Consider the following 21,539-nt stretch of genomic DNA (forward strand, 5'->3'; position numbering starts at 1 on the left):
GCTGACAATGCATATCAGAGCAAAAACCAAGCCATGAGGTTGAAGGAACTGCCTGCAGAGCTCAGAGTAAAGACTGTGTCGAGGCACAGATCTGGTGAAGGCTAGAGGAGAAAAAGAAAAAGAAAAAAAAAAAAAAAAAAACTTCTGCTGCATTGAAGGTTCCCAAGAGCACAGTGCCTTCTTCAGTGGAAGAAGTTTGGAACAAATAGGACTCTTCCTAGAGCTGGCTGCCCAGCCAAACTAAGCAATTAGGGAAGAAGGGCCTTGGTAAGAGAGGTGACCGAGAACCCACTGGTCAGTCTGGCTGAGCTCCAGAGATCCTGTGTGGAGATGGGAGAAACTTCCAGAAGGACAACCATCACTGTAGCACTCCACCGATCTGGGCCTTATGTCAGAGTGGCCAGATAGAAACCTCTCCTTGGTAAAGGACACATGAAAGGTGCTTGGAGTTTGCAAAAAGCACCTAAAGGACTCTCAAACTGTGAGAAACAAACAAGATTCTCTCATCTGATGAAACCAGGACTGAATTCTTTGGCCTCAATTCTAAGCATCATGTCTGGAGGAAACCAGGCACTGCACATCACCTGCCTAATACCATTCCAATGGGGAAGGATGGTGGTGGCAGCATCATGCTGTGAGGGTGTTTGTCAGCAGTAGGGACAGGGAGACTGGTCAGGGTTGAGGGAAAGCTGAACAGAGTAAAGTACAGAGATATCTTAATGATAACCTTGTACAGAGCGCTCAGGACCTCAGACTTGGCCAAATGTTCACATTCCAACAGGACAGTGAAACTAAGCACACAGCCAAGACAACACATGAGTGGCTTAGGGACGACACTATGACTGTCCTTGAGTGGCCAAGCCAGAGCTCTGACTTAAACCCAATGGAACATCACTGGAGAGACTTGTAAATGGCTGTCTACTGATGGTCCCCATCCAACCTGACAAAGCTTGAGAGGATCTGCAGAGAAGACTGGCGGAAAATCCCCAAATCCAGGCATGCAAAGTTTGTTGCGTCATACCCAAGAAGACAGGCTGTAATCGCTGCCAAAGGTGCTTCAACTGAGACTGAATAAAGGGTCTGAATACTTTCTGAATGCACTGTATATGTGCTGTTGATATACTTGGTAGCTTTCATGAATATATGTAACTGTAGACACTATGTAAAAACACTGCGTTTGTGCAGACCCTGAGCCACATACATCACATTTCCCACACTTCACTTCCCCTGCAAAGAGCTGTAGAACCTAATGGATCTATACAGGACAGGCCTCCTTCAGACATTATCTGGCTGAGGATTCAATCTCAGGGAAATCAGGGAAGTCTGGTGGAAAGGCATAAAAATAGACTGCATATGCTTCTGATTGTAGAGGACGAGGCTATGGGGGACTGGAGTGCACGAGGGTTAAGAGGTAGGGATTTTCAATATAGGAAAAATAAGCTGCATGAAAAGAAAATGCTGTGTAAAGTTAGTACCACTGTGAATAAATATAGCCACATTTTTAAGTCATCCATCAAAATGATTCACACACACAGCTGATGCAGAAATTCAGTACCTAACATACTGACAATGAAGATCTTGTTTTAAAGGATAATTCAAGTCAATTACAACTTGAGTCTTAAGTACTTACTGATACAGGTTCTATTTTAAAAATTGTAAAAACAGTTTACTATATTATCTAAGACAACTTAATTGAAAGTAAAAAAAGTGAGTACACCTAAAATGTCACAAATAATGCCTCACTGCACTGGCCTGGCCATCTGGAACAATATAGCTTTCAGTACCTTGTTCAAAGACAGTTTGACATGTAGACAGGACAATCCATGGTTTTGCCATCTTGGGGGTTCGTTTAAAAAATCTCTCATGGTCTGAGTGCTCATGTTTCTTACCCTGTCTTTTTAACAATGTCATGTTCCTATAGCTCAGCAATTAATCAGGTGAGTGCAATCTGATTGTTTATAGGAATGATGGCCAAAACTATGGGAATGAAATTTAACTTAAAAACATTTTGCGTCAATTTTTGATTTGGCACATTTTTAGTAGCATCGTTGTTGTGATATAGTTTCAGAAGTGGTGTATTTCAATTATTTACAATACACATTAAAATACAGTATTACAAAAATGTTGCACTTCTTTGGGGTAATGTTGACATGGCTCACCTTTAGTATCGTTGTGCTTTATTTTGATTGTTTCAAAACTAGTACTTATTAAATTAATATCCACATCCATACATACCATAGTAAAACACTCTCTGAAGACATTTCCTCACTTACAATTTTCTTCATCTTCAGAGTTGTGACTAAGTGGAAAAGTCAGTATGGGCCAAACAAGCAAACTGTCTTCCTTCCCTCTATTCCTCTGCTATCACAATCCATCCATCAGTCTAGAGGAGTGCTAAAGCTACTTACTGTACACAGTTATGCACTGTGATAAAAAAATTATGGATGTCCCCAGACAGGCTTTGCCCTCTGCGGACCTCTAACCAACAGCTGACAACAGTGATTACCCTTTTTGCCTCCCACTTGCTATTCTGTTGGCAGCATAAACACCAGAGCACACTTCAGAGTGGCAGACATTCTCCATTGAACAAGTCACTTGCCTAATGTAGCCATGATAGTTTAAACAGCTTAAGGCCTGCATTTATGATCAGGGAGAGGAAGAAAAATATGATGTAAATCACCTTATGTTGAGAAAGTGAGATGTTTACATTTATTTGTCTATTTTGGAACTATAGATAGACTGAAATTAGAAGCTATATGGATTATCTCAAGGTTATATCAGTCACAGTTTCACCTCCACCTGTGCCTGTTTTTCCACCCATCACACTCCTCCACCTCCATCAGCCTCCTCCCCTGCCCACCTTCAGTGTCTGTCAAAGATGATTTGAGTGGGCGCCAGCATGGATGCACGTACAGCCTTTCCCCTTTCTTTCCCAGAAGCTTTATTAACAGTGGCACACCACAATTGGGCACTGATCCCCAGCGAGGCACTGTGTGGTTTTTCAGGGAGCAGGAAACTCATCATGGCCATAAATTGTGAGCATCAGCAGTCTGCGACCAGCCCTGCTGTTTCGCCCCAGCTCCGAGGCCCCACAAAGTGCTGATTCAGGGCTAAGGCAGAACGCAGGCAGTGGCGGAGTTCACCACCAGCAGGCTCTCAATCACTTTGACAGCTCAATAAAAACCAGTGTAAATATTAATTGGATCAGTAATTATTGATGCTGTTTTTACTAGAATTCAAGGGGAAAGAGCAGACAAGAGGCAAAGATGGCACAGTGTGTATGTTTAAACTCAGTCACCATGCTAGGAAGGTGATAGTGTCATGTTAAACCTCTGGTGGAAGCAGATCTTAAAACGTGAACTTATATTCTAAAAGAAGTTAAGTAACTTCTCTCATCATGCACATAAGCCAGCAGGTGTTCTAATCAAGGTATAAAAAGTTAAATGAATAAGACTTTCAAAGAAAAAGCTTGATAGCACAGAGTAAAAATCCAGCAGACTCACTGAGGTGCAAAAACTGATCCTAAAAGCCATTAATGAGGATGTAACATAGCCTGTCACTACACAATGTCTACCTCTCTGTTGTAGTTAGCCAGCCAGCCTCTCCTTTTCTGTCTGTTCGGCACTATTATGAGACTGCATGTCAGGGGAATCAATAAAGAGGAAAACACAGGGAGAGGCCATCGCGATAAATCAGTCTCTGGTGCTTGCAGGCACGAACTAGGCCCATTACAGCAGGCACACGCTCTCGCCTCCAGTCTCCTCCTCCCTTTGGTTTCCCCTCCTTCCTATCCCATCAAGCCCTCCCCCTTCCTCAGTGGCCTCCACGGGGTATTGGAGATTCGAGAGCATGACATGCACCCTGCTTAGCCTGCTGTTACACACCCATCTCCTGAGCCAGTCAAGCTGAGTGCACAAACCCCAAGATGCTGACAGGCCACATAAGGCCAAAAGGTGCTTTTTTTTTTTCTTTTTTGTGCCTTTTCTCATGCATGGTGGTGGCTGTTGGTGATGCTCTCTACAGTAGATAATCAAAGAGCGCTGGTTTGCATGTTACAGTACATGAAGGGAGATTCCTTCATAGTTTGTTTTTCAGACTGAAAATTGTATGCAAATCACGATTGGTGTCTAAGGATGTTCCTTTTGGGAGCATTTAAAACAGCTGTGCAACCTGGTGCAGTTGAAATATGCCATTTCTACAGTCATGCATTTGTAAATTCTATCTACTACAAAAACAGACTGATTAATCTTTATAGCTGTTATATTTCAGAGTGCATATCTGACTATTATATAAGGTTTTTATTGATTATATTAATACCCTCCAGAATATCACATGTCCCGGGGCCTAAATATTGATTCTATGCTGTCTGTTACACAATTAAATCTATTTTGAAAGAGTGCAAACAAGGACACTGGTTTAAAATAAAGGATTCAGTAGAATTCTCTGAACCATTTATTTTACTCCCTGCATGCACCCTAGCACAGCAGCCTTAATTATGTCATAAATTAATGAAGCTGCAAGTTATACCTAAATAAAGAGCTAAGATTGTTCCACATAATTAGCCAAGGATGCTCTATAGCTAGTATGGAAAGCTATACTTATTCAGGTCAATAGTTGAACTCCTTCTTTTGTTTTCCCTTTTTCTCCTACACAGGCTGACCTGTGGAGGAGGCAGACAGACACAGACAGAAACAACAGAAACTCTGACCTGAAACTCAGCCTGCTCTTCTCCCTTATTTTTCTTTCATGGCTACCTGGAAACCTGGAAACTCCCACATCAATAATGTAGCGCTGATGCTGCTTCCCTTAGTGAGGAGAACAGTTACATAACAGAGCAGACCGACTGAATTCCTCCTCTCTCCTCTAGATTAAATATTTCGAGCATGTGATAGGCGCTTTGGTCTAGTGTTACTGACAAAAGCAAACTGTGCTACTGTACTTTCCTCCATTATTCCTCCATTTGTCAACTGCTCCTCTTCCCCTTTGTTCATTGCTTTTAACATTTCTAAGGTAAAGGCCTCCGTAATTACAGGTTTGACAATAAAATCAATTTGCAATTACGACAACTGTCAGCCAGGTGGAGCAGTCAAGAAACTAACGGCGTAAACAATTGCTTTTGAGGTTGATTCTATGCAAAGTGGCATTTAATTCAGTCACTCTGACTGTTTGCTTGCCAGTGTGTGTTTATACACTTGGACAAGTGCGCTTGTGTCTCTAAGCAGGTAGGACATTTGCCATCATTTGCGATCTGATGTCCATTTCTATTTTCTTGTCGTAGTTAAACAGCAAGACAGGCCAGGCAAAGCCAATACCCAGCATACCACACTGGACCCACTGCTTGTAGAATAAAATTCACATTATTTTAATTTCTAATCAGTCTTTCAGCCAGTTATTGAAGTGAAATTGGTAGAACTAATTTGAAAAATCAACAGCAGAACATGCAGTGAAAAATCCCAAAACTGATGTTCTATATATACGGGCCGATAAATCCTGAGCAAAGACATGTCTCTTTTTTACCATCTGCCAAGGACTAACATCAGCAGTATGGTATGGGTGGTAAGAGAACAGTATGGAAGTCAAGAGGTCAGGCTAACTGGGTAGATACAGTATAATGCAGGAAAACATATAATCACCCTCTGCATCGTTGCTAATAACATCCATTCATTTAAATGCAGCAGTGATGACATAAAACTACTCAATAAAACACAAAGATATTATTTTCTCAGTTCACCTTGTTTCACTTGACACCCTCACCCCAGATCTCTCCTTGCTTCCCTCTGTCTGTCTGTTACGTAACACTGTCCATTAGAACAGACTGACCATGTGAAACAGCTGTGGACCTGGCAAAGTGTGCCAGCAGCAGCAGCAAAAAGATAAGGCCTTGGGAGATGTAGCAATACATTCATTTAAAAGCACATAACACCAATCCACACTGAAACAAATCTGGCTCGTGAGTGCACAAGCCTCCTCCTCAAAGGCACTGGAGCTGTTAGAGTAAATTCACCGATAACAAACATAACACGCAACAGTGCTTTGCACATACATAAGGCTCATTATTTTCAGGTTTCTAAGATTTTTACTGTAAATGCCAGGGTTTTATAAGAAAAGCAGATCGGTTTAAACCGAGGTTACCATACACATCAAAGAATGAACTGTTTACCACAGTTTACATTAAAAAAGAGTCTTTTAAAGAAGTGCACAGCTCAGAAAATGGAAACTGAGTAGAAAGAATGTGGAGGAAATGCAAATGAGCTGCTGGTTATGCACCAAAGTCATACTAAGGGGAAGAAAAGCCCATTTAACTGCAAATGTGGTTGCATTGCAATTTATATTTTCATCCATATTTGCCCAGGTTTTTATGTTACTGATGTTTTTAAAAGATTTTTGACTGTTTTAAAAATCTAAATAAACGCTGATAAATTCAAAGTTTTATTTTAACCTAAAATAATGAGCCCTACACATAAAAATACACATATAAACATACAAACATACAAAGCACGTGTACAGACTGTCGACTGGGGAGTTTGAAGGATATATTTGAGTCAACAGCTGCATAAATCATATGAAAAGCAATATCAACATGAGACAGCAAGAATAATTAAATGATGATTAAGTGAAATCTGACTTTCCAAACAATATTGTGTCAGTAATACAAGGAAAGAATGTCTTTAAAATGGCTTGAAAAAGCATCTGAGCAGTTTGCATTTGTATAATATAAAGGAAATGCTAAATAAAGCTCTCCATATACAGTGAAAGTAGCAGAAAGAGCAGAGGCTGGTGGTGTGTGTGACCCCTACCTTTCTCACTGACTGACTCACTCTCTATCTCCACATCCTCACAGCTGGTGTACTCCGGTGTGGTGGCCAGCTCCTCCTCAGAGCTGCTCAGTGACACCTGCCGCATCTTCCCTCCCTTTTTGGTTTTGTGGGGCTTCGGGGGTGGCGGGCGCACTGACTCTGACTGGTCCGAGCTGAGGGAGTCGTTCCTCAACATGCTCTCCATCTTCTCCCTCTTGGTTTTGCGGACAGCTGAACTGGGGTCCAAGTGGTGTTGCTGCCTCCTCATGGGATCCCCGCCTACACCCAGGTCTCCTCTCCGCAGGTCCCCAGATCGGTCCCCCAGCACAGGGCTGCGGTGCGGCGTAGGGGGGCTGTGGTTGGAGGTTCTGTGACCTCCGAGGCCAGGACCCATAGGCCCTGGGGAGGAGCGGTCAACGGAGTAGGAGCGCTGTCCCACCATAGGCGGCCGGCGCTCGGTGAGATGCTGTCGGGACAGCCGAATGGGGTCGGGCTCGTCCTGCTCCGTATAAGCCAGGGAGACATCACTGTGGCGGCGCTCATGCCTCAGGCGGCCCACCTCAGCATGCATCCTCATCTGCTCCTCGTAGGGCTGCGGCTTAACAGGATAGCGTGCCAGGTTAGGGTCGCTGCGATAGCGTGCCTGGAACTCCTCCTGGCGCTGCTGCTGGAGGTCATACTCGCTGGGCGGTCCATCTAGCTCCTGGTCCAGCGGGTATTCCTGGGAGTGCCAGCGTCCAGGGCCTCGCCGGTCCCGGTAGCCCATCCGTGCCGCATCCACATCTGGGTACATGTGTGGGCCCCGCGGAGCCCGCCGAGGGTCCCCATCCCCGTAATCGGACGGTGATCTGGGCATGCCGCCGTCCGTCTGGGCATACTGTGAGTGGTCACCCCCCTCCCTTTGGTCGTATTTTTGGTTTGGATCCCTGGATGCAGATGGGCTTCGTTTCCTGTAGATCAAGGAAAGGGAACAAAAGAGTGAAATTTAGAGGTCGGTCCACTTTGAACTGCAGATTCTGTGATTCTTTTGATATACATCATATATCGTGATTTATTTCTGACCCTGTGTGTGCATGTCTTGTTGCTGCTCAATTTCCAGTGAGCATACAGCACATCTGCTTGTGTGCAGGAGGAAATGTGAGGTATCAGTCAGAAAAGTTTCATAGTGCTTCATCACACATCTCTTTGCTACTCTGCTGAGGCTGAAGTCTCCAGTCTGTAGTCTATAGCTTCACTTTACTTTGCCCTGCACTGCTTTGGGATCAGTCCCTGTCAAAACTTAATGAAAGCCTGCTCTGTCTCTGTCACACACATAAACAGAGAGGGAGAGAGAAATGAGACTAAGCTGCACGATGCAGCACCACTCCTCCTCTCACTGTAATAGACTCTATATGCTCTATATCATGGCCGACTAACGCTCTTCTTTTAGCATATTTTGCATGCAATTGGAATGTTAACTTTAGATTTTACAGAAAACGTGCAAGGAAAAACATACCACTTGAGCTGATTTAATGAAACAGTATGGCATGGAATGCCGACAGCTTTTCAGCCGGCAATATTTTATGCAAAAAAACACGTGTTCACACCGGAGAAACATGCATGCTAAAAGCCTGTTTGATTATTTAATTTGGTTTAGTAGTGCGCACACAGTCTTAGCACAATGTTGTATCTAATACTTGACTCCCTTAGTGGCATGGGCAATTTTTCATTTTCATTTTGATAGCATCTGATTATTTTGTTGATATAGGTGCTCAAATCATCATCATTTGCAATGCATTATAAACAACAGGATGACAAAAGATGAACAACATGGCCAGCCTGGATATGACCTGTTTGTGTTTCCAAATTAATAGTGTGAGTCTGTGTATGTGTATGTGCAAGAGGAGATAGAAGAGGAACAAGACGGTGTACTGAGAGTAGTGCATTGATAAATGATTCAGAGTTTCATAGATTGTATCTGTGTGAACAGTACAATGGACATTAAGTGATGGTAAGAGACAATAACAATGTGTCTGAGTTCTGTCTGAATTTATGAACCTCAGAGGATGGTACCCATTTATTTATCTCATCACCTTACTCCTTCTGGTTAAAATACCTGATGTAACTCAGAACTTACAAAAAATTACAATACAAACTTATTGATATTGTACACTAAAATCATAACATTATTATACTAATGCCTTTTGTTTCAAACATTGTCTGAGTATTCTCCTTTTTAACAAGACTGAAGAGAAGTAAAAGCTTAAAACTGTGTGAAATAACTTGCTAAAATTAATACTTTGAAGTATGGTTACAGTCAGGAGCCCCACAGTCCCAAAATTAGCTGTCACTCATTTTATCATTATCCGATTGTCAGTAAGGAAACCAGCCAGGAAGTGGATGAAAAGCCTGGAGGAGGCTAACTGTGTGTTAATGCATTTATTCTTTTGTTCAGAATCAATTATTCAAAAGCCACTTTTCTCCTACATTTCTCCCACTTTTCCACCAAAATAATAATGACATTTGGGTGAGGGAAAAGCTCTGTGAAGCATTCCCTTAATTTTGTACATGACAACTTTCCATAAATTTCAAAGGGGCTTCATAAATCACCGCTGCCAGCCTTGCTCAGTGGCCAAAGTAAGGGCTCCTCAGGTATGATTGGCTGATTCACTAAAACCACAGAGGAGGTTTGGTCCCTGCCTACTGGATCACAGTCTGAGTATAATGAATGTACAGACCACAAGATATCAGCGCTTTGGTAAAGCACATATGGGTAAAGATGCTTTTTGTGTTCTCTGTGTTGAATTTCTATGTTGAACACTGAGCAATCTCACTAAAGTGAAGTGCCTGCTCCAGGGGCGGACAGAATGATGAATGGGCCTTGTGTGTAGTTCATGAACTACTGTACAGTCAAAATATGAGCTGTTAGAGAGGGGCAGAAGTCAAGCAATAGAGCAGCACAAATGTGCATTCCAGCAACACTACTACATAAAGGCAAGATTTACTTTATAATAGAAAGGACACAATAACATAATTGTTTGGTCCAGTAAAAAATCTCAAAATACCACACAGCATTCCTACAAATACAGTATATATTCAATGGTTTATTAAATTAGTCAATGATTTGGCTAATTCTACTTTTTTAAAGCTGCACTAAGCAATATTTTTATTTTCTGATTCTGCAGTTCCCCTCAGATTCTTAGAGCATTTTAGCGACTTTTCGCTTATTGTTTCTTTACGGCCAACAGCTCTACAGTGTGATTCACTCTCACTGGTGTCATCAGTGTAAATTCCAGCAGCAGCTGGTGGCTGTTTTCAGAAAAAAATCTCTGATAAACCTACTGTAAGCTACCTGCCCAGCACCAAAACAGACAGAGAAAGCTAGTAACTATCTGGTCAACATAGTGTAGCTTTTAGCCACTGTAGACCAAGATATTTCATTCAGGAGTTGGTGAAGACCAAAACAGAGCTAAAAGTAGAGTGAATATTGGACTTTAATTCACCCAGTGGGTGAAAATATGACTTCAAATGAATACTAATGTTGCTCCATGTCTGCTAAATAACTAAATAGGGAGATGCTTACTAACCTGTTCTCCATAACAACTTTATTATGTGATAATATGTCAATGATGTCAGCTTGTTTTGCTGCCTACCCCTCCTCCCAATGTATTAATGCTGCTAAAAAATGCTAATAGATATTTTTCATATTAAAGCTACTAGCTATATTTCTAATATTATGTTTGCATCAAATGACGTCATGTTATGTGAAATTCTTGCTACTACTGTTAATACTGAGTATTAATATCTAAGTGCAGCTCTATGGAGCTGTAAGCCCATTGCCAATATGCCTACCAAGATGCCAGTGTTGACCTGTTTCTGCTGGATGTGTGAGTAACATAAGACAAGAACTGGTGACTGCTGCTGTGACTTTGTTTCGTAGTCTACTTTCTCCATTTGTATGATATGAAAATGTACATTCATGCAGCTTTGATAACTGCCTGCGTTCCAGTAAAAATAATTCTGATTCCCTCAAATAGCCAATTAATATAAGTACTGTTTATAGCTTTGACATTGTAAATACCTGTTATTAAGACTGTTTTTCCTAAGAAAACAAATGAAACAGGAGGTGCTGCATTCTACATTTCTGGGAGGATACCAGAGCAAGACAACCCACCTACGACATAACTTCATCCACAGAAAATCAAGATAAAAGATCGAATATATGATTTCTATCAAATGTAGTACAAAAACACTGCAGCAGTTGTAGCACCAAAGATGTAGTGGAAACACAACAGGATTCTAATGGATATGCACTTTAATGAACACACCCTTATTTAAAACAAAGACCTAGAGAAAGACAAAAGGCCATTTGAAGTCTCTGTGTTGCAGCCAGCTCACACGAGTGACCTCTCCTTTCTGTTTCACATCAAAACAAATGCCTCCTATCACCTTAGCATCCAAACGCAGCCTCACCAGTGATTCAGACGCAGCTGGAGAAACACATGAGGGTTTTTGCATTATTCATGACCTGCTCCTGGACACTAAGTGAGTGGGGTTTCATTCACAAATCCAAAGTGAAGCAGCAGCAGAAAATATATGCTGGAGTAGGGGACAGGCGTCATGACTTGGATGGGAGAGAATGTGGAGTGGGGGATGAGGGACTGTGTGAGGAGCATGAGAAACATCTCTTTATAGTGACTCGATGATGATAGAGGTGTTTATTATGTATGTGCATTTGTATGGGTGCGTGCATTCACTTGTGCCTGCCTGTGTGTTTGTGTCTGTGTGTGTGCTTTATGTGTGCTGCACTGGCTGCCCGAGAAATGCTTCACTTTGGCTCTCAGAATGTCCTCGGGGCTTCAGGCTAATGTGCCCTCTGGGATGTTGTGTTGAAATCCTACACCCGAAACACACACACACATGCACATAGAACATGCACATAGCAACTACAACAAACATTAACAAGCTGCCCTTTGACAAGTTGTAACTCATCTTGACACAAGTATCACATTTCCCTGTTCCTGTTTAGGCTTGTATGTCCTTCCTGTCCAAACAGAGAAATGTCTATGGCAGCCAGCAAGTATGCTAACAACCACGCTGTACTCCATCAGCATCTGCATCATGAGGCTAACGTTGTCAGCGCTAAACCAGCCTTCAGTGAGTAGAACAGAGCGGTGGCGCAGCACTAAATTTCATACTGTGCATTATTCCCCCATTGCTCCAGCTGCCACTGCTACTGTAACAGCCTCTCTGCAGATACCTCTGAGCCCCCCACAGCTCTGCCATGACACACTCTGCTGCTCTTACATTTGCATTCGATCCATAGTGACACAGACAGAAAAATAGAGGAGAAACAAAACGTGAAGAGGTAGAAGAGGGGATATCGTAGACAATGTATGTGAATCACAGGAAGAATGAAAAAAACGAAGCAGAGAAGATGCCAGATAACAGTCCTATAGCTGAACATGCAGCTAGTATGCATGGTGTGTTCTGCCACACTTGTCAGGCTCCAGCATGGAATGACGGGATGGAACACCATAGGCTCCTGATGCCTGCGATGCTGCACAGAAGCCTGGCTGCTGCGACGACTGAGTCACGAACCACACGGTGACGTACTCCCTCCATCACATCACCTTATATATCGGGATGTGTGCGTGATGTCAGCACAGATGTGGCACTGAGCAGCATCCTAACAGGCCAAGAACAGAGAGACATGTTCACCGTGGGAACACAAGCCACCATTCACCACATTCCTGCTGTGGGAATAACAGCAGCCCTCGTTACTGCTGTTATCCTATTCTGAGCTAACTATAGAAATCCTCTGCTGTGACAGCGTATGAACCGCAAGACCTCATTCAGTTGCAGACAAGGCGTGATGACAATAAGATTCAATTCAGGGAGGCTGAAAGTGCTCTCATTTTACGACTGCCACCAGGACTTTTATATCTAACATAGGGAACAAAGACTCAGCCACCTATGACCCTGATTGCAAGGATGTTCTTTTGATTCTAATGACTGTAAAGGGTAATGTTTTGATACTCACAGCAAAGGAGTGTACAAAATATATCTGGGGTGCAGAGGGGTAAACTTCCATACTCACTATAAATCAGAAAAGATGCAGACATCGCTAAGATGTTGCGTAAACATGGCTTCTGTTTTTGCTGCCAGCAAAGCCTTATACACCTCCAGTGCTCTAGATATAATTCCAATATTATAATCATCTTTTTAAAGTACACTGTCCTTATCAAAAGCAACACAATGTATCAAATCCATGGCTCACAAAAATCATGGGATTACACTATGGCCCCAAAAGATTAAAAAGTGCAACCCTAAAAGATTAGAAGTGACCCGACATGCTTGCAATGATAAAACCTTTATATGCTGTTATTTTCTGCAACACTACACAAAAACCAATTGGCGAAATTCCCCGATATACTGTGGTGTAATGAGAAGCCCTGTCTGTGGTGAGGCTGTCCCTCTCTACCTCATCAGATGTGTTCCTGCTCTGACCTACTGACGGGATCTGATCAGAAAAATCCACAGCAAGAGCCTAGTTCCCTGGCTGCAAATGGACCAGATTGTCTAACTGTGTCGTTGTCTCAGTGTGTTTGTGTGTGTGTGTGTGTGTGTGTGTGTGTGTGTGTGTGTGTGTGTGTGTGTGTGTGTGTGTGTGTGTGTGTGTGTGTGTGTGTGTTACACTCCCTATACTCAGCTGTATGATGAAAGGCCTGAGATCAAGCAGGAAGCCCCTGTGGTCACAAATCGTTAACATTTGATGTGGGTTTTTGATTTAAAAAAAAAAAAAACCCACCAGGTTATCACACATCCATTTACACAGAGCATCTGCAACACACAGGCTCAATTTACTGTATAGTGGGAACACTGAGAGCAGCTTTTCAGCGTAGACCGAAACTGCTGCACAATCATCTCCGTTTCCCTTTCACTCTTACACAAACACAGTCCATGATCGTTATGCCATTCTAGTAATGCGCAATATTGGATTAAATGATAATCATCTGTTCAATACTGGGATAATGATTATTTAAAATATTAGTCATCTATCTTTGATTTTTTAAAAGTATTAATGCACATGAACAACAGAAAACTGCCCCGACCTTCATATTGCATTAAGTAAAACTAGAGAAAATCTTAAATTAAAAAAAAAAAAAAGAAAAACAAATAATTCATCACCACCATAGAAAATGCAGACCTGTAACAGTTACAGTGTGCTTGTGTAGTAAAAATGCTCTAATTGCTCTGTATTGGGGAAGCTGGGAGCAGCTAATCACAGTACAGCACATTCAAAACTATTTAGTGTATTAAGCGCCTGTGATTGGTCAAACAGTTTACAGATTAAATGAACTCTTACTGCAAAGCATCATGACCAAGCTTAATTAATTGTGGAAGGCAAAATTGTGATTATGTGATTATCTTTGCCTCCCTGTCTCACTCGGCTTGCCTTATTTCCTCTTACCCTCCTCTCACAGCTACTGTAATGGCAACAGCATGAGATGACATGGTTTTTTTAGGCAAAACAAATAAAAACGAAAAAACGAAACTAAACCACGAATTGGCTTTTTCTTCAAGATTTCCATGGTTGGTGATTTAGACAATGTGCACTTTCATCTCCACACCCACAACCGCCCAAGAGGTTACGTTGATATTTCCATTTAAAACCAAAGAAATGCCACAAGCACAACGATCAATAACTGAAAGTCAATGAGGAAGCTTTCCGTAAGTGATGAACCCTTCACAGATGTTGCTGGTTTAATGCACTCAGCTGCTTGTGTAGGCACCTTGATGCATGTACACACTGACACACACTTATTCACTCTCCCACCACAGTACCCTCGTCCAGCATTTCATAGATATTAGCTTGAGCTTTAACCTCTTTGTGATGCCGTAAAAACTAAAATACCATGATGAAGGTGCCGCTTGCTAATGCTGCTGTGACAATTATCTCTGAGGAAACAAAACTAACGCTCCTTTGTTTGGAATTTGCTGTAGATGTTTGAGCAAAAACAGTTTATAAAAATTATGAGATAGAACCAGCCTTACTGTACGTAACTGTCGGATCCCGGGGAGCAGCCCAATTCAAACCGTTCACAAAGGCAGTTCAGTCCGATCCAAACGTAGTACCGGAGCTGGCTCACAGCCTGCAAACAGGCCCTGTTTTTGCTTTTCCAATCCTCTCCCCTCCAGCACAAAAAATGTCCTTCTTTTATTTCCGGAGGGCTACAGATGATCTACACACAGCAGCAGCAAATGCAGTTTTGCAGCAGTGCTCTTCGGACTGAGTGTGTGACACCCGCTCTGTCTGCTCTGCCTTTGCTGAAGAAACATGTTAAATAAGAAAGCCAAAAGCAATCAAGGTGAAAATGCAACGCTGCCCCCGTGGGGATTGTGCCACCTCTACTTTGCGGATAATGGAGAGAAGTCAAATGAGAACAAATGAGTGGTGCTGTGTTGCAGAGCTCTCCTCTTAGAGGGAATCTGGCTCACTAATGACAACAATACATCCTGGAATGGTCTCTACTGGAATAAGATAACCAGAAAGAAAGCACGAGCAGAAGAAAAACAAGCTGAATGTGCATGTCTCAACACAGAGCAATAAGAGAAGAAGAGACAGGAAGAGGAAAAACACCTCTAATGGTACATTTACGGATGCAGTGTCACTCCCCTTTCCAAGACTGACTCAGCTGGCTGCTGTGTATCTGGGACGCCCTTCGGAGTAAAAGAAATACACCCAATCCCCCTGTTACCTAGTACAATCAAACCAGGTTAAATTCCTGCGGCAACCCGACAGTTCAGCTGCATCTCCAAATAGCCAAATGATATCGTAGCATCAGCATGACCTGCTTCATTTCTGTCGGTCTGCTGCACCCACAGTGCCCCGCCAAACTGCTGGATGTAGATGAATGCCACAGTTTATGACCGTGCCGCAAAGGCTTCTGGGGGCCTGAAATTGAGCCGACTTTCGGGTTTAACAACATCATCATATGATCGCTATGGTTGGCTGGAGGTCGAGCTGCGACCCCGTCCAACCTTCCAGCCGTTCAGTCCTCAGCCTAGGAAGGGATTACATTCCTTGGTTTATTACTAGCTCACATCTATCACCAATCACAAGCCAAGCAGGAGGCCTCACCTAATCTCATTCAGCCTGAGGTCTTATGATGCTTAAACTGAAAAAATTAAATGCTTTATGTTTGTTTGGTTTTTTTTTTTTTTGGTTTTTTTTTATCCACAGGGTGGATTTTCAGGCATCCAATCAAATACGGAAGAGGGAGAGAGAGAGATAAATAGAGGGAGGAATAGAGAGAGAGAGAGATTTCTCTAACTCGTCATTTCTGTGCATTAGAAAACGGGTGAAAGACTTTTTTCCTGTTTCTGCACCATCATGGCATGGCTGGCTTTCAGTTACCTGGTTTGATAAGTCTACTTGGTGCGTGCGTGTGGGTGTGTGTATTATGACTGACTGTATCTGGGTGTTGTTAAGGTCTTTCTTCCTGCCTCTTCCTTTTCACGTCTGTCACCATGTTTGTCCATTCACTTTCCCCCCCTTCTTTCCTCCCTCCTCACCTCAGCCCTCCTATGAGGCGGACACTGACCTCGGGTGCAGATACGCTACTACGTGCTGTTTGTGATGACGGGGGTGACAGTTGACTTATGGGAGTGTGGAATCAGGGAGGGCAGGTGGGAGATGGGCTGTTGACACAGCGTTTTCAGGACAGAAGTTGAAGGGAAATGGTAAAGGACCTGTGGGGGCTTTTTATCACCACACAGTCAGGGATGGGGCCCGGCTGCAGGGCTCTAAGTAGCTTTGAGGGGAGTGTGTATCCGACTGCAACTCTGGGAGACAAGAAGATGACTTCAGTCCATCAGTGATGACACGGCAAGCCTAAGAAGGACATTTTTGTATTTTTTGTTTTAACTACAACTGAATTTCCCATAAATGCCACAGTTTGCTGCAACAAAACATTTTCCCTCCAACCTGTGTGGCATCAATCTGTTTTGACGCAGTGAAATAGAGGCATATACCCCGGGAAAACCAAGGTTTTTTTGCAATCAGATTTCTGGCATGCATGTGGTTGTGCATTAAAGAAAAATGTAGTAAAAATGTTTTGCATGCATCACACATTGAAGATGGAGAATGTAAATCACACCTTGACACTCTATATAAACCAAATTGTCCCCTAAACAAAAGTCTGCGGTGAAAGTTCACGGCTCACAAAAGAATTTTTCAAGCTGATAACTATGCAACAGCATCCCTTGAAGTGGAAAAAAATAATAAATAAAAGATGGTTAAAGTACAGGATGCTCTCGCAGCAAATGTTATCTTGAGAATCAAAATTTTTGCCTGTTCCTTGATCAAGATTATCAATTTAAATTTTTAAAAAATCAATAAATAATAAGCTCTGACAGCACAGTTTCATTCACAGTAACAGATGGCAGCCACTCCCTCACTTCACCTCCCTGTTCTGTGGAAAGTTTTGTGTGAAGCAAGTGTACAGAGAGGTTGTACAGCCCCACATCTATCAGTTCAGCTGACAGTGTCTGCAGATCTCTAAGTGTATTCAGTAATTGGCTCCACCACGAACGGAGACTCCATCCTGTCTGTGAGCAGACCAACCGGTGCCTTGTGTGCTCATGCTATGTTTATACTCTGTATGGTTAATATATCTTCCGCACTGCGCGCCTGTTATGTCTCCTTTTTAAGAAGAGGCACCGCTAGCGCACTATGTAGGCCAAGCCCCAACAGAATATGCCATTAAGATTAGCTACAAGTAAGGACTGTTACGCTGCTGCTTGCCCCCCCCCCCACAGAGAAAGGTTAGAGCAGAGCATGTGTACATGTTTTTATCGTATTGCGAACACCACTGAAGCAGGAATTGGCCAGGAATCAAATGGTGGACGTTGCAGTTAAGTGGTATGTGCCTTAACCATTTGGCCACAGGACGTCCAAGCTGTAAATAATTTAATAAATAAACTCTACTTAGCTGGTTCAGTTCCAGGAGCCTAGTGTTAAGCGTGCTGGCTCACTGTCACCCTGTCATTGCTTACAGGGACACTTGAATAGGACAGAGCTTTTGTTAATGTTATTAGGCGCACCTGTGCTTTTCCTACTATGTCAATTCAAAAAGTCTGTTGTTAAAAAGATATATCAGGAAGTAACTCGTTTCTAGATACTTATAAAAAGAAAAAAACATTAGCCATGATGCAGACTTATGTTTGAGTCCCTGTAATTAACATCAAAGTCATCAAAGTAAGGATTGGCTGATTTTCCATTAGAACTCAGCCAATAGGTGTCACAGCCAACCCTGTCTCCTATATACAACTCATTTACAACAGCGCATACATTTTGAAGGAGAAATAATGCTGTCCGGATTCCATTTTGTATTGACATTTTGACAAAATACTGTTAAGTTGCAAAAATGTTGATACTGAACGTATCAGTGAGATGTTCAGTGACAGTGTATTTTTTTTTTGCAAAAATATCGTAATTTGCGGTACAATATCCACTTGTAGTGACTACAGCATCATTAAACTTTTTTATGGTTCTATTTGTACATTCACAGGACTTATTAAGATTAGGGAAAGATGGTCGTCTGGTTTAATACAGAAAAAGTCCACAGTGACTTGAGGCACGTGTTTATTTACATTTAACCAAAACAACAGTCTTTCCGCTACCTTAACCAAAGTGCTTTTGTTAGCTAAACCTAACAACAGGTGTCACAGTCGTGCACTTTGTATGCCTGCCATCCATGCCAACCACGTCCTGGCAACTCCGGTGCAGGTCAATTAATTTGAAAACAATGCCTCTGAACATAATCTAGCCAGCAATTACATTCGCCACCACAACGTAATTGGGAAAACAGTTGCATAATATATAAACATAAGTTCTAGGAGAAAAGGTTTTCTCAGCTTTCCCACCTGGCTGAAAAGCAGAAAAAAGTTTCCAGTCTGTCTTACCTCTGACCACCTTTGGTGTGGTCTGAAGTGTGCTTTTCTGCTTGTGTAGTAACCCCACCCAACAGTGACGTCCCGGTGTACTGAAACACCCTGGAGTACACTGCATAACTGCATCAAGGTAAGAAGTTAAACCATTGGAAGTCAGCAAAAACAAAATCGGGGGTTTTACGGTAACTTTTCATCGTTATCTTTATCCTAGACTCCAAAGTAGTGCTCATGCCTCATCGTGCTTTTCAAACACACATCCAGGTAAAATTAAGGTGCGATAAAATGAGTAAACAATGGTGTGAATCCTTTCACAGTTGCACTCTAACTCCACGCACAAAGACATTAAAAAGACTTAAGGAATATCCTTGGAGGCCCTTCCTGCCTCCTAGCCTGTTGATTGCTCAGTGCTTGTCAGTCATTGTTCATTTTCACAAAGCGTTCTGTGTCGAAAACATATTGAGATTTGTCGAGTTATTCACATACCAGGAAATTCTATTGTAATCAGACACTGGGTTGTATTTCTGCACTGGCAAAAAAAATGTCTCAAGAACCATGGTCTCCCCATCTTGTTCACTCTCCGACACACAAGTAATTGCACGCACACGCTCTCAACACATGCATTTCTTCTCGGTTCTGCTAAGTATGCATTTTTCATTCCAGTGAGCAAGCTGCATTTGAAATCAAAGGCAGTGATGCTGCGCGACTGTCTGGCTACACAGAGAGTGAGGAGGTAATGAAAAAAGCTGAGGGGTGAGTCAGAGGATGCTTTAATAATCCTTGCTGCCCAAAATAACATCTCCGGGGCTGGACAGACCAACGACCCTCTTGGGAAACCAGCAATGGTCTGGACTCCTCACGTCGACCCCCCCCCCCAACTCTTTTTCTCTTTACTCCTCTGAGTCCATTATTGTCAGAAGATAAGACTGCAGCAGCACGGCAAGACGCGGCAGACAGCCAAGCCATCCCTGTACCAAATATACGACAAGACTAAGGAGGGCAAAGGTGTATGTGCATAGGGGACATACAAGCAGCAAGAAGTGTGATCCAGTAGATGGGAGAAAGGAGTAGGAGGTCTGACAGGTGAGCAATGTTTCTTTGGTTATTGTTCAATCATTGCTGACAAATGGTGATGGAGTCCAGGCTAAATAGCTCTTCATGTTGGGTTCAAGGCTGGGCCCCTATTGTCCCATATAACACTTTTCCACGCTTGTCTTTGTAGTGTCCTGCCCTGTGCGAACAAATGGGGGGAAGAAATGGACCCAACGTCTAGTATTACCAATGGAAATCCAATATTTCTGCACAAAACCTCCGGTCTCACTAGACGTTCTTAAATTCCACCTAATCCTGCTCATGCTCACAGAATTTATCTTTTAAAAAGTCAAAAGATCACCAGTCCTTAGATTGCATCCGCTGATAACTTAACCTTATTTCATGGCAATTCATCCAGTAGTTGTAGTTGGACCAGCAGCCCAAAAGAATACAGAAGAAGCTGCTTTACCCATTCCTACATCTCACACGTTTAGAGCTGGCAAACCTACTAGACACCAGAAATAACCTCTTTGTAAGAAACACATGACTTGGATTAACTGGGTAAATAATCCAATATTATCAGATAATGCTGTGTTTGAGTCAAAAGGAAGTCAAACCATCCAGTTAGGGAGCAGCCATGAAACTAAGTGTAAATGAGAGGGAGCAGTAACTAGTGCTGTTGAGTCTGGGAAAGAGTCACATTCAAAGTACTGCAGACAAACGTCCCACACACCACTAGAGCTAAACCTCATGTGGTTTTTAAAATAAAACAGCTCTACACTGCTAGACTTTGGCTGGACGAAAAGTGTTACTTCCTAAAGAACACACAAACAAGAAAGATGTCTTCTAGAAAGGTGACCGCAAACTGTAGAGTTTAGAGCCCATTCATGCTTGGATAGTTTCTGGATTTGGACACATAATATCCTGAGTGGCTTGGAGAGTTAAAACCGGGGCAACACTAAAATTCCATCACCAGGTTTTGCATAAATATCTGTAGGTTTGTATGTACTGGACATCCAGTACTGCTGAGTACAACTTTTTAAATGCTTGATTTTTTTTACAGTGTGTATAAACAGTAAAACATAATGCTGATAGAACTGCAACTGTAACAGGCTTAACATTTTATGTATGTTCATACTCTCTGGAACCACTGCATTTTAAGTACAGCAATTACACAATGTAAAGAGAACACGAGAAAAACATGAATGAGCCCACTTGACTGCAGCATTTGAATTTAAACTTTGTTCCACAACAGTACACACTGAATATCGCCTCTGGCAGTCCAGCACAGGTCACATTTACCATCACGGCAGCTATTTTTAACACATCACTTATTAATGAATAATAATAAAACAACAGATTATTGTTGTAAAAGCTCTGTGTGTGGTGGTGGTGGTGGGGGGGGGGGGGGGATGTCACACCTTTTCAAGACCATAAATGTTCTGTAAAAATTGGATGAATAAATGTAGAAATCTTAGTATTTTTTAATATGTACAGATGTGGGATCAAATGTAATATATAATTCTTCCACATTGCCCATTTCTTTGCAACAAACTGGTCATCTGTTTGAATGTTGCTTGTTACAAACACTGGCCTAAATGGGAAGCACAGAGATTGCCAGGGAAAGGAGGCATAAGCGCTCTCCAATTACCAATCCATAAGGAAGGGAAGCCACTGCAGCCAAGTTACCCCAATGTATCTCTGTGGCTGGGGCCTGGGGATAATCAAATCAACATGTACGCTAATTACAGTATTGCTCAGTGATTGCCCAGCTTA

The 21,539-nt window shown here is 42.4% G+C and overlaps 1 protein-coding gene across 1 annotated transcript in view; it reads right to left on the reverse strand.

Annotated features, from left to right (window-relative positions):
* Positions 1 to 21,539, reverse strand: part of rims2a (regulating synaptic membrane exocytosis 2a) — a 145,086-nt gene that overhangs the window by 63,820 nt on the left and 59,727 nt on the right. Inside the window, exon 6 of the mRNA XM_040117351.1 lies at positions 6,798 to 7,747. Coding sequence (XP_039973285.1) covers positions 6,798 to 7,747 — 950 coding nt within the window. The remainder of the gene's footprint in view (positions 1 to 6,797; positions 7,748 to 21,539) is intronic.

The sequence above is a fragment of the Xiphias gladius genome, chromosome 22 (assembly GCF_016859285.1).
Source record: "Xiphias gladius isolate SHS-SW01 ecotype Sanya breed wild chromosome 22, ASM1685928v1, whole genome shotgun sequence".
Taxonomy (NCBI): Eukaryota; Metazoa; Chordata; class Actinopteri; order Istiophoriformes; family Xiphiidae; genus Xiphias; species Xiphias gladius.